Raw genomic sequence first — 14,180 nt, 5'->3', positions numbered from 1 at the left:
GGGTTAAAATTTCAAAATAAATTTTCAGATTACTTGCATACATTCTCTTTTTTGAGGACCAAGTCTAAAATGTCTGGTTTTATTTAATTTTGAAACAATATTTGGGGGATAATTGCAAAAATGTCAATTTGGTGTAGCCAGTCTGTGTCAATTGGTGTAAGTAGTATTTTTTTAAATAGAATATATATATACATTAATAATAAAAAAAATATATATATATATATATAAAAAAAAAATGTGAAATAACATTTTGTGTAATATATTTATTTATTTATTTTTTACATACATTTTTACATAATTTGTCAAAGATTATTTAGAAAACAGCTGTTTTCAGTATATGTCAGGACAATTATTACAAAAATGCATTAAAATTTACATTTAGAAATAACTAATAAAATTATATTTTAAAATGTTTTTTTTTTTTTTGATGATTACACTTCCATGCCATCAAGGTGGATAACATCATTAATATTTCTCATTCTTTGGCGCAATTGGCGGTTACACCATTAGACATTTTCAGGCCCGTTCAGTCTTAACTTTCATAAAAATGGTGCAAATGTGATTTTTAATTGCATAAAATTAACATAAATACACTATGTGCATTGAAATAAACCTGATGCGTGCTTTTAAAACACGTTTTTTTTTTATATTTTTGAATTTCTCATCTTGCCAAACCGTTTTTGTCACTGACCCATATATTATATCATTAGATTCAAAAAGTGCATATGAGTTTCTCTTGTACCTTTTCATAAGGAGACACATTGGAAGGAATCAGTGGTTGATCAGTCTCTGTTAGCCAGTTCCTGCGTGCAAGCTCTTCCCACTCCGCCTGCATCTTATCCCAAAACTCTGTGTCGGACTAAGAGAGACAGGCAAAACAAAGTAAAAGACAGAAACTGGACTAAGATGTAGCTCACAGAAGAATCCACAACATCAAGTTCTGGGCATATTTCAGTGGTTAGTTGATACTGTGCAGGTGTGTGGAGCACTTAGGAATGTCTTGATACTGTATCAACATGTCTCTGAACTCCCTGTGCTCAGCAATCTGAATAATGAATCAATGCGCATGAATATTGATGGCAAGAGGAAACTTACACAGCCACGCTAGTCATTCAACTCACAGCCGTCTAGGCCATTTTGGAAACCTCATTTAGGGGTTTGATTAATCAAAAGTGTTCCTCTCACGTAGCATTAGGTTATGAACTGAGTACACTGAAACATTTGCAATTAATGCAAGAGTACAAGATGGATTAAAGGGCCCTAATATGTTTATGGCCAAATTTACAAAACAGCTGTGCCGGTGTGCATAGTAGCCTATTTCTGTATCTAACCATTTGTAATCCAGTTTAACAAGTGCTTAAATATAAAATATATGCAATTAGAGTTTTTGTTGGACTAGATGCTCCAGACACGCAAATACAAAATTTTAATACTGTCAGTGGCTTATTTAAAGGTTTTTACGTTAAAACAAATCACACGTCTCACCAGAAAACAATGCAGCGTGTGCAAATAAACTGCTCAATTACCATGGATGCTTTATTATCAGCTGGCCATTACCACTACACTGTCAATATAATGGTCACAATTTTGTCCCTAGCTGTCATTGAGGAGATACCCTTTTAAAAAGTACAACATTGCACCTACAATAAAGTCTTTATATTAGTAACCCAAAGGATTTAATGTATACATATCTATACCTGCTCCTATGTAAAATAGCTAAGTACATATAGGACATTTTTTTTAAAGGGATAGTTCGGCCAAAAATGATATTAAACCCATGATTTACTCACCCCCAAGCTGTCCGAGTTGCATATGTCCATCGTTTTTCAGACAAACACATTTTCGGATATTTTATAAAATGTTTTAGATCTTTCAGTTGATTAAATGTAATGTTACAGGGTCCACCCATAGTCCACGACCTTCAAGTCCAAAAAAAGTGCGTCCTTTCTGAGGGTAATCCGCGCGGTGTTGTTGTAGAAATATCCATATTTAAAACTTTATTAACGAAAATAACTACCTTCCGGTAGCGCCGCCATCTTAATCGCGTCCGCATTCAGGATGCAACCCAGTCTCACCCCATTTCGTCAATATTTGACGACACTTGACTATTCGTCAATATGTGACGCGGAGGGTATACCTTTCGCGTCATTTTTTGACGAACTGGGGACTTCAACACTATTACGTCCGTTGCATTCTCTTCTCCTATTTTCTTACCAATTTCGCGTCGGTTTAGGGTTAGATTTACATAATGACATCCCTACCCAAACCTAACTCTAACCCCAACGCCAGGTGACAACTGTTTCTAACCCCAACGCCAGGTGACAACTGTTTAATTTCGCGTACACTGTTTAATTTCGCGTACACGGTTTAATTTTGCGTAATCTAACCCTAAACCGACGCGAAATTGGTAAGAAAATAGGAGAAGAGAATGCAACGGACGTAATAGTATTGAAGTCCCCAGTTCGTCAAAAAATGACGCGAAAGGTATACCCTCCGCGTCACATATTGACGAATGGTCAAGTGTCGTCAAATATTGACGAAATGGGGTGAGACTGTGTTACAGGATGAGAGCTTACGCAGCCTACGGAGGTTACTCTGCTGCTGCTCTGTGCCCCCGCCCTCCGAATTTGTCATACGTCACTAAGAAAAGTGCGTACACTACGCTAATACTCTCTCCTGAATACAGAGGGGTCTAAGATGGCGGCGCTACCGGAAGGTATTTATTTTCATTAATAAAGTTTTAAATATGGATATTTCTACAACAACACCGCGCGGATTACCCTCAGAAGACCTTTGTTTATCATCCTGGAGCCATTTGGATTTAATTTGTGAAGGATGAACGCACTTTTTTTGTGGACTTGAAGGTCGTGGACAATGGGTGGACCCCGTAACATTACATTTAATCAACTGAAAGATCTAAAACATTTTATAAAATATCCGAAAATGTGTTTGTCTGAAAAATGATGGACATATGCAACTCGGATAGCTTGGGGGTGAGTAAATCATGGGTTTAATATCATTTTTGGCAGAACTATCCCTTTAAGGGTACTGCCCCAGCGCCAGCTTAAAAACCAATGTTAAGTGTACATTTAACAATCACAATCCATATAGGTCATGAGTCTCTGTAAACCTACAATATGGACCATATTCATAAGCACTGCTGTAAGATAGCTATCTACTCTTCAAAAGCGTTCGTAGTGTATCTTGATTCCCCCATAGATTACATTTATGATGAGGGTTTTCAAATGTTGTGCAACTGAAAGCTGACGAGATGATATTTTGCTCAATGACACATCTCTTGCTGAGGACATAAACGCCCCTCCATCTTTTTGATGGGCAACAGCCTCAATAAGTGGCCAATTACAGTAATTGGTCCCTAAACAATTCAGCACAGTGCGAATTCAACTAGTCAAAGGTTAAAGTTGAAGACTCATTATCTTTCAGCTGGGCAAAGACTGTCTGACTGAACTTTTAAATGTAAAAAGATTTGGGTTAAGGACATCCATCATAGCACACATCTTCGCTGAAGACTTTTCTCATAGATTTTGTCGACTTTATCATAATTCATTTATGTTCCTAAAATTAGTTCTCTCCCCAGTAAGATTAACATTAGCATGAACATTTCCATTAGCGATAGGGTGAGGCGTGAGAGTGGGCAATGACACCCAAAATGGATTTTAAAAGAAACATTTCTTTCTTACTTTTTATAATCTGAAGAAGCATTTTACACTATAAAGAACCTATTGTGTAACAAAAAAATTTTTTTTTTGTGGATGTTAAAGATAGAAAATCAGTAAACTTAAGATTTTAGCTTAGATTATCTCTATCTTTAATAAATAATTGTCCTTTTTCGTTCATATGCATGCAGGACTGTTATGGTTTTTATAGCTACAAATGCTTTTACAAACTTTCTTTGGTTAAACAAAATTTGTATTCACTTAAATGGGCAAAGACAACAATTAAACCTCAACATCAACCATACCGTAACATTTGTTTCTTAAGCTCAAATTGACCTGTTTTCAAGGTTGTTTGCATGCGCACAGGTTGGCAAGCACCTCATGTGATTCTGTATAGACAGTTTCATCGGATGCACATGCGATGACGCGATTACGACTGATGAGTCTTTATCTACTGATGATTGGTTTTTTTAACTTTTAGGCAGGACTTCTGTCACAAGAGCGGCCATATTGAGCGTTGCATGGTCCCCTATCATAGTAAAAGCAGTGCTACATCTTGTTATATCCAATAGCGTTGGTATATCACACCTTGCAAGCAGGAACACAGACAGCTGCCCATAGTTAAAGTGTGTTTCCACAACTTTGGTTAATATAACTTAATGCATGATTATTTAGGTATAACATATAATTTTTTATTATGTTAGTACTGTTCTAGATTTAAACAGGACATATCATGAAAATCTGACTTTTTCCATGTTTAAGTGCTATAATTGGGTCCGCAGTGTTTCTATCAATCTAGAAAATGTGAAAAAGATCAACCCAGTAACTTAGTTTTGGTAAACCATTCTCTGCAAGCATGTAAAAATAGGTAATTGAAATTTGGCTCCCCTTGTGATGTCAGAAGGGGATAATACCGCCCCTTAATCTGCACTATCCAACCAGAGCACTGCCATTTAGTGCAGAGATCAGCTCATTTGCATTTTAAAGGACACACCCAAAAATGGCAAATTTTTGCTCACACCTACAAAGTGGCAATTTTAACATGTTCTTATATTATCTATATGGTATTTTGAGCTAGAACTTCACATATGTACTCTGGGGACACCAAAGACTTATTTTACATCTTAAAAAAGTCTTGTGAAACGTCCCCTTTAAAATTGCAAAATAGCTTTTCCTGGCTAAATCTATTTTGAATTTTAATACTTTCCATATGACTTTCTTACCCTAAGATAACATCCCTATTAAGGCCCTTCAACAATCAACAATTCTTAAAGTATTCATATTTGTAAAACAACCTGTATAATTGAAAAGCTTATGTCAAAAAAGCAACAAGAGCATTAAAACAGTGAAAAACACTCATGGTGAGAATAATGAGAGAAATGCTAAGACATGCCCTGAAGCTGGACACAAAGAAAGAAGGCATTGCTGAATCCCCTATGACATTATCCGTCATTCAAGACAGACATCTTTATAAGCAAAATTCCTCTACTTCTGTTGTATTTCTTTTCCATGGGGACAGTGTGAAATAGAGCTATAGACTATATGCAATTAAGTCTAAAATGTTGTCAGGAGCTTTGCAGGCCATGACAGGAACCTTAACGGGAACACTGAAGGGGGTCAGTGCTCAATCTTTCCCTTTTCAACCTAGACACACATGATAAAGGCCATCCAGATCCAATGGGGTGAAAAGGTCTTTTCTAATTGGTTGGTGTTTCTGAAACAAATGACCTTTTGTTTACAAATCTGATCTCTTTATTTTTATTTGGGAGGTACACAAAACCTATAGTACATTATAGTTTTCCTTTAGCTCAATTTGTAGAGCATTGTGTGCAGAGGAATGCAAAGGTCATGGGTTTGATCACAGTAAACACATTTAACACTGATTAGAATTAGAAAAACAATCTGAATAGAAGTATCTGCCAAATGCATAAAATGTCAATTTAATTTAATTCAACTTTATTTATATAGCGCTTTTTACAATTGTTTCAAAGCAGCTTTCCATAAATAGATGCAGGAAAAAACTGTACTAGCGAGCGTAGTAATAATATAGAATAGGGTGCTAAGCAGTGGCGGCTCATGACTGCTTATCCGAGGGGCACAAATTCAAAATAAGTGTTCGGAGTGTCATATGTGTTGTTTGTGTTTTAAAATATGTGTTCTGCACGTCGAGTTGTCCTATGTGCATCACGTATTTTGTCAAAATAAGTGCCTGCTGCACACGCATCAAAACCATTTATGATAAAAGAGACTCTGACGTTCACAAAATACACGCAAGACACTCCCTTAACAGTAAACTGAGATTACGCATGAGATTATGCGAGTATCTGGCAAACGCGAGCATCTCTTTAATCATAAACCTTTTAGACGCGTCTGCAGCAGGCACTTTTTTTGAAAAGACACGTGATGCACATATATGATCAATTGACACGGAGAACGCATATTTTAAATTAAACCATACATGACGGGCTACATACATGTTGTGACAAACTTCGCATTGAGCGCCCTCAAAAAAAAATGCACCGGCTACCACTGGTGCTAAGTTAAGCCAATGTCAGCTGACCATGACTACCCCAGAGGTTAAAAATGTACATATATGGTATTCTTACAAACATAATTGATTCATTAACAAAACCTTTACAACATCTTCAGTGATGATGGTGGTGGTGGTGATGGCGCAGTGGATAAGACACATGCCTTTGGTGTGAGAGACCTGGGTTCAAATCCACTGTGACACACCATTGTGTCCCTGAGCAAGACACTTAACCCCTAGTTGCTCTAGAGGTGTGCGACCTCTGACATATATAGCAATTATAAGTCGCTTTGGATAAAAGCATCAGATAAATGTAATGTACATCTTTACTAAGATGTATGTGCTACAGGGTTAAACAATCTCTGTTTTAATTATGTGTCTTATTCACTATAAAGGCACAAAGCTGTGTTTTAATGAGCAAGGAAAGCGCTAATCAGGGTTTATGAATCAATGTACAACATTTAAAGTTTGACAGATAACTGTGAATGCTCATCAAAAACTATTGATGGGCATTAAAGGTGCAGTGTGTAAATTTTAGCGGTATCTAGTGGTGAGGTTGCAAATTGCAACCAACGGCTCAGTCCACTGCTAAACTCTCGCTTTTGAAACACATAGAGAAGCTACAATAGACACCACCGGACAAACATGTCATCGTTGGAGACAACTTAGTAAAAAAGTTTGTCCATTAAGGGCTTTTGTAGAAACATGGTGGCACAAAATGGTGACTTCCATGTAAGGGGACCCTCAGTGTATGATAAAAACATCTCATTCTAAGGTAATAAACACAAACGGTTCATTATGAAAGCTCTTTATACACCACTGATAATATCGTTTTGTATATTATTTAGCATTTCTGTCAAGAGATGCTTCTAAAAATTACACACTGCACCTTTTACTAATGAGTCAAGATGTTAATTTAAATTCTACAAAGCATGTGGACAGGTTAGATCACTTGCTCTCTTCATAATTTAACACTGTAAAAAAGATTTGTTGGTTCAACTTAAAAAAGTAAGTTACATGGTTGCCTTAAAATGTTAAGTTCCTGTACTTCATATCAAAACTAATCACATCAAAACTAAAAGAGATGGGATCAAATCATATTTTGAAAAAAGCTTAAATTTAGAACTCATAGGAGAAAAAATTCAGTTTACATTGTAAAAATGGCTGGGTTAATCACAGCACTGGGTTAAAATGGACCCAATGCTGGGTTGTTTTAACCAAACTGCTGGGATATTATTCCAGTCCATTTACTCATACTAATATTTACTAAGAAATGTCCCTCATAATTTTATTTCTAGAAAATAATATTTCCAGGACAGAAGTTGTGCGAATCTAGTTGATGTGCTGCAGTGTTGTTTTAGTCAACGATGACGACAACAAAATTATTTCGTTGACGCACCTATTTTTTATGACGCTAACGCGACGATGAATAGCTAAAATGTTTCTAAGGTGACGAAAACATGACGATACGCTTTCGAGTTTTCGTTGACGAGACGAGACGGAACGAAAATGATTATAAGTCTGACGTTTACAATGCATGTCATTTCTGCCTATTTTGCGTGAAATCTGTCTGTTTTTAGCTAAAAAGTATCAGCAATGCTGCTGCTTCCTATCCTTGTTTTGGGTCAACTCTTGCTGCGTCCCAAACTGCCTACTTCCATACTATATAGTAGGCAAAGAGTACGAGACTTAGTGCTTTTTGTCTACTATATAGTATGGAAGTATGCGGTTTGGGACGCAGCGACAGTCTCACTCACGCCCACCACCCGGCTACCGCCATGCCGTGCTCGCGCACCAAATTTCCAACAACAACACACCTGCGGCTGTGGTGAGTTCGAAGGACCGTGGTGGTGACACCAATAAATGGAAACGACGAGATGATTTATGGACATTCTTTCTGTATAATCCATCAAAAAGAAAAACGGAATGCATATTGGGAGACGACGGTAAATGTGGCCACAAACTAGGTGGGAAGAATACCACCAACCTCAAGCGGCACCTGAAGGCTCATCACGCTAATTTTTTTTTTAAAGGTAACTAACAAATCACGCTGTTACCATATCATATACATTCAATTTTACTCGACATTCGGCTTGTGACACATTTCAAGGTAAGCTTAATGTTTTACATCTACTTGTCAAACCTAAGCCCATTTCCAATACTTTTTGTGGTGTATTTAAATAACAAGGCAAGGCACTTTTTAACCTAAATTAATTTGTTAAAGAATACTTTTTTTACTAAAATTGACTTAAACTTGACTAAAACCTTTTTGCGTTTTTGTCGGCTAAAACTTGACTAAAACCTTTTTGTGTTTTCGTCGACTAAAACTTGACTAAAACTATCAAGTTTATAAGTGACTAAAATGTGACTAAAACTAAAAGTGACAGCTTTTGTATATTTTTGTAAAGAAATTAGGGATTTTTCTCTCCTGATTTTGTCGATAAATGTCTGTCATTTTGCATCATCCAAAACTTATACAGTGCATGTAAGAAGATGAAACGATTACACAGTTTGTATTGTAGAGTCCTTAACACTAATGCTCTTACAAATTTAAAGCTTATATGTCTGATTTAAAATCCTTTATTTTAATATAACTGGTCTCGGATTCGCTTTAGAGACACAGTATTTTGACACTCTGATATTCACGACTCTTTTCATAAATCCATTGTGATTTATGACAGTTGATGTGTGGAAACAGAGTCTCTGCAGACAGGAGCCCTAAGCTCATCTAAATCCCTACATTTAATATAAATTTGTGCTATCTTTGCCACTGACTACCGGAGTAAAGCCCATAGCCTATTTTCTCCTCTTGCCGTCTCTGCCTGTTTCCAAATAGCACATCATAATTTCAGTTGCATTTTGTTTCCTACATCTCAACATGATCCTCCCTTAAGACTGCTGGGCGTAAATGTATTTTCCGTTTTGCATCTTCATGCACTGTTCAGAGGGACCGGCACTTTTTCCATTTAAATTCATTTATAGGCTCCGAGATATTTCTTCACACTGGACATCAGCAAATGAAAATGATTGTGAACTAGCTTCACTGTGCCAGACAGTCGCTTTCTGGTCAATTTAGGTTCCTGTTTCTCTAATAATCAGATTAAATATATGCAGGTTGCTTGGGGAGGGGGGTGGTTAGAGGGAAAAGGGCAGCTCTCTGCATGAAGGCCAGGGTTCCCGTAATGATTGAAACCCAAGGATGATGTTATCGATCAATCTTCCATTTGTTTCCTTTGCAGCACTAAGAATCTTGTCTTCGCTCCATCCCTCTTTCAAACTGCATGTTTGACACTTTATTAATACTAATTACTAATACTAATTGCAGGAAAATATCTCTCTTTAATATAATGAAATCTAATATTGATAACTACAAAATAACATTTGGTCCCTTACTAGTAATCACTACATGTAGCTTAATTTGGACTATATTTCCAACCCTGTGACCTGCAACCCTACTACATATTCTGGCATTTTTTACATCATTAATTCATTTTTTTCTATTTAATTCTAATGTTTATTTAATATGTATTTTTACAATGTGTTTATTTTTAGTTTGATCTCCTGTGGTTTAAGATTAACATTTGCAAGGTTAAGCTCCTCTATTTACTAATGCTTTGTTGAAAATTAAGTAAATTGGCTTCATTTTTAGAAGTTTCAGGCCCAGTTTTGTTGAAAGTGTTCGTCTCACTTTTAAATGTCCTTCCTTTTCTCCTCTATTAATCATGTGTACTTGTTTTTGCCCTCAGCATTTATCCTCTGCAACACATGCACTGTTATACAATAGGTGCTGCTTATACACAACATTATACCCATCGAAACAACATAAAGTTAGCACTTTTAACATGCATAAATGCTCCTGTTATGGTAAAAAGCAATTCCTGATTTGCAGCATTGTAAAAAGTAAAAGCTGGATCAACTTAAAAAAATACTTTAAAGATGCAGTGTGTAATTTTTAGAAGGATCTGCAAAATATTATACAAAATATTATACAAAACTCATAATGCACCGTTATGTTTTTATTACCTTAGAATGAGATGTTTTTATCTGAATACACAGAGGGTCCCATTACATGGAAGTCGCCATTTTGTACCGCCATGTTTCTACAGAAGCCCTTAACGGACAAACTTTTTTACTAAGTTGTCTCAAACGATGACATGTTTGTCCGGTGGCGGCTAACGTAGCTCCTCTATGCGTTTCAAAAGCGAGGGGTGAGCAGTGGACTGAGCCGTTGGTTGCAATGCGCAACCTCACCACTAGATGCTGCAAAAATGTACACACTGCACCTTTAATTGGTAACACCTAAAATCTCAATTTTTTTCAACTTAAAACCTCTCACTTAAGTGAAAATGTGAAATTTTAGACGTTACCCATTGAAGTAAATTTGATCCAAATTTCATTTTTTACAATGAGGTTTTAGTTATTGGTTTATTCAAAATGGGCAATTTGGGATTTCAGGACCCATCACATGTCTCCCTCCCATGCAAGACTGCCCGGATTTTAATAAATAACTGGTGTATCAAAAAATTTTTTGGTTAAATGATTGATGTCCAGATTATCCAGATGTTATTTTAATCTCTAGGGAGTAAATTTCTTTCAATGCATTAACGGTTGTGATCACTGAAGCAGAGGAACTGATGTTGGACTACAGGGTCTCCAGTTGAATTAAGTCATATCTAGTTTCTGTAAGCACAATACATTCTCATCTGCCACCTGATGCTGTATGACTAGCCTATTTTCTTCTTTTATCGAGCAATGGAAAGTTGTTTTATGGTTCAGCTACTTTCATGAGCAACATTGGCGATATTATAATAAATTATTAATTGGGTCTAATTAGAGCCTCATTACTCATGACAGCAGAAGGTTTCCCCTCAACTCTTTCAATGCTACGTGAGACCATATCAAAACATAAATGCCAACAAGAATAAAGTTAAGTTCTATATATTTTGTGTTGAGACATCATATTGTATAAATATGCCAGTCGAACAATGGATCATAAGGCAAAGTCCATCTACATTCTTTTAATCCATCTATTCAGATAATTTGTCATTAAAGGGGACATATCATGATAATCAAACTTTTTCCATGTTTAAGTGCTATAATTGGGTCCCCAGTGCTTCGATCAACCTAGAAAATGTAAAAAAACCCAGTAACTTAGTTTTTGTAAACCATTCTTTGCAAGCATGTAAAAATGGTTAATTGAAATTTGGCTCCCCTTGTGATGTCAGAAGGGGATAATACCGCACCTTAACATGCACAATCCAACCACAGCACTGCCATTTAGTGCAGAGATCAGCTCATTTGCATTTTAAAGGACACTTTCAATTTCAGCATGCCATTATAAATGATCTGTTGGGTATTTTGAGCTAGAACTTCACATGTGTACTCTGTGGACACCAAAGATTTATTTGACATCTTAAAAAAGTCTTGTGAAATGTCCACTTTAAGTAAACTGTAATAGTTGCAAGTATACAGATGATAATAATTTACAGATGCACCTTTAATCAAATCATCAGATCATTTGTAGGATTATTTCATAATGTTGTCATTTCAAATTCATTTAATTTTGGGCTTAACTAACGGGTAGATGTTCACGTGGGTGAGTTGATTATTCTCTAACTATCTTGTTTACACCGGTTTGTCCCTTTAATATAGATTTAAGGACTATCTGAAAGAACGGATGATAGACGGAAATCATCACATTTGCATAGTAGGCTAATCAGCCAATCACACCAAAGCGGAGCCATTTTCTCCTCTCGCTGAAAATGTAAGCACTGGTGTCACTGCTGATCAGTGCTTAACACACTTGATCTCAAGAAAGCACAACCTCCCCTCCGCTCTCTTGGAAAAAGCGCCTCAAAACTACGGCTGAGATGCTAATGGATATTTCCATCTTCCGCTCTGGTTATGAGAGAGTCTTTTCTTACCTCCACTGCAGCTTTTGCTCTCTCAAACTCCTCCTCCAGAGACTGATTCCTGGACAGGAGTGTGCTGCCATACCTTTGGTCTTTGCTCAGACGGCCCTGTCAGAGACACGTACGCAGAGCAAAAGTCAGAGAAAACATGGTCAGGCATCTCTTTGACAACACATTATGCCAGAGGCAAGGAGAAATGCCAACGTTATCGTTTCTCTCTTTCTTTCTGTGTCTCTCTCTCATTCAAGGTGTTGTTGCCCACACCTAATGCCTCCGGACTGACTAATCTTGTGCACTGACTTACCTTTGCGCACCTTTCTCTGCATGCAAATCTGAAAATAGCATGGCGGGAGACTTTCGCTCAGCATGAATTGTCAATTGTAATTTTTCAGCAATATACAGTACACCCAACGACATGCTGCGCATGCGGCAAAGCCATTCATTTTGATGCGTTGCTGTATGTCTGTGCCACCCACCAACAGAAATCAAGCAACATACAGCAGAACAGTAATAACTTTAGGGTTTTATTTTTTAAGACTTTAAGGCTAGAGTGTGACATTTGTGAACCCTGAACCACAAAATCTGTAATAAGGGTCAAATTTTTTATTGAGATTTATCTTAATCTGAAAGTTGAATAGGCTTTGATGTATGGTTTGTTAGATTAAGAAAAAAAGTCCACATTTGAGTTGTCCACATGAAGTCCTCAGCATCTTCATCCACTCATAAAAATAATGTTTTGATATATTTATAGTAGGACATTTCAAATTATCGTCATGGAACATGATCTTTACTTAATATCCTAATGATTTTTGACATAAAAGAAAAATCTATAATTTTGACTCATACATTGTATTGTGGACTATTCCTACAAGTATACCTGTGTGACTTAAGACTGGTTTTGTGGTCCATGGGTGTACCATAAAGAACAGGAGCTTCTGTTAACATTCGCTGATCTGTTAAAGGGTCACCCCACTTTTTTTTAAAAAATATGCTCATTTTCCAGCTCCCAGAGTTAAACATTAGTTTTTTACCGTTTTGGAATCCATTCAGCTGATCTCCGGGTCTGGCGGTACCACTTTTAGCATAATCCATTGAATCTGATTAGACCAGTGGTTTTCAAAATTGGGGCCGGGGCCCCCAGGGGGGCCGCGAGATTGTGCCAGGGGGGCCCCAGTTTTATGACATTTTATAAAATACATTCTTTTATCATGAATTCTGTGTAATTAAACCTAAAAAATAATAAGCCAACTAACCAACAGCACTACTAGGTATAATTTTATATTTTTGTTTAATTAAAATATTACATTTTAAAACTGTTTTTGTCATAAATTTTCTTTTGGGGGGCCGCAAAAAAATGCACTTTACTCAAGGGGGGCCGCACGCTGAAAAAGTTTGGGAACCACTGGATTAGACCATTAGCATCACCCTAAAAATAGCCAAAGAATTTTGATATTTTTATTATTATTCCTTGATTATTACGGCAGAAAAAGAGTATAGTTCCTAGTCATATTGGCCTAGAAAATCTCAACTTTTAATTTTCTGTCGGCCTTAGTACACGATGAAACTACAGAAGAGTCAAGTTTTAAATAGGAAAAATATCGAAACTCTTTGGTTAGTTTTGAGCGTGATGCTAATGGTCTCAGATTCAATGGATTATGCTAAGCTATGCTAAAAGTGGTATTGACAGACCCGGAGATCGGCTGAATGGATTTCAAAAAGTAAAAATCAAGTGTTTAACTCTAGGGGAGCTGGAAAATGAGCTGATTGAAATAAAGTGGAGTGTCCCTTTAAAGTCAAAACTATTGATATATTTGGTTACATATGTTTTTTAAATGTTCAGGGATAATAATTTCAAGGTTATAATGCTCCTAAAACTTTAAATTGCATTTTAATGAATTATGTGACCATTTAAAAATCAGCCTCTGCCCGTAGCTTTGTATTTCATTCTCAGGTCGCTCTAAATGTCAAGTGCTGAGCTATCAGAGGAAAACTTTCATCCCTCCCAATTTAATTTTCAGTATAACAAAGCCTTCCAGGCAAACTGAATCAAAGGATGACGAT

The 14,180-nt window shown here is 36.5% G+C and overlaps 1 protein-coding gene across 5 annotated transcripts in view; it reads right to left on the bottom strand.

The window, feature by feature from the left end:
• pex5la (peroxisomal biogenesis factor 5-like a) overlaps positions 1-14,180 on the bottom strand; it is a 96,828-nt gene that overhangs the window by 13,515 nt on the left and 69,133 nt on the right. For all 5 annotated transcript variants that reach the window (XM_065264904.2, XM_065264909.2, XM_065264903.2 and 2 more), the window contains 2 exons: positions 12,132-12,227; positions 743-859 (listed from right to left, as the gene is read on the bottom strand). In XM_065264904.2, the coding sequence (XP_065120976.2) occupies positions 743-859; positions 12,132-12,227 (213 nt within the window). The remainder of the gene's footprint in view (positions 1-742; positions 860-12,131; positions 12,228-14,180) is intronic.

The sequence above is a fragment of the Paramisgurnus dabryanus genome, chromosome 7 (assembly GCF_030506205.2).
Source record: "Paramisgurnus dabryanus chromosome 7, PD_genome_1.1, whole genome shotgun sequence".
In the NCBI taxonomy this organism is placed as follows: Eukaryota; Metazoa; Chordata; class Actinopteri; order Cypriniformes; family Cobitidae; genus Paramisgurnus; species Paramisgurnus dabryanus.
This window is presented reverse-complemented; position numbering and strand designations above follow the sequence as displayed.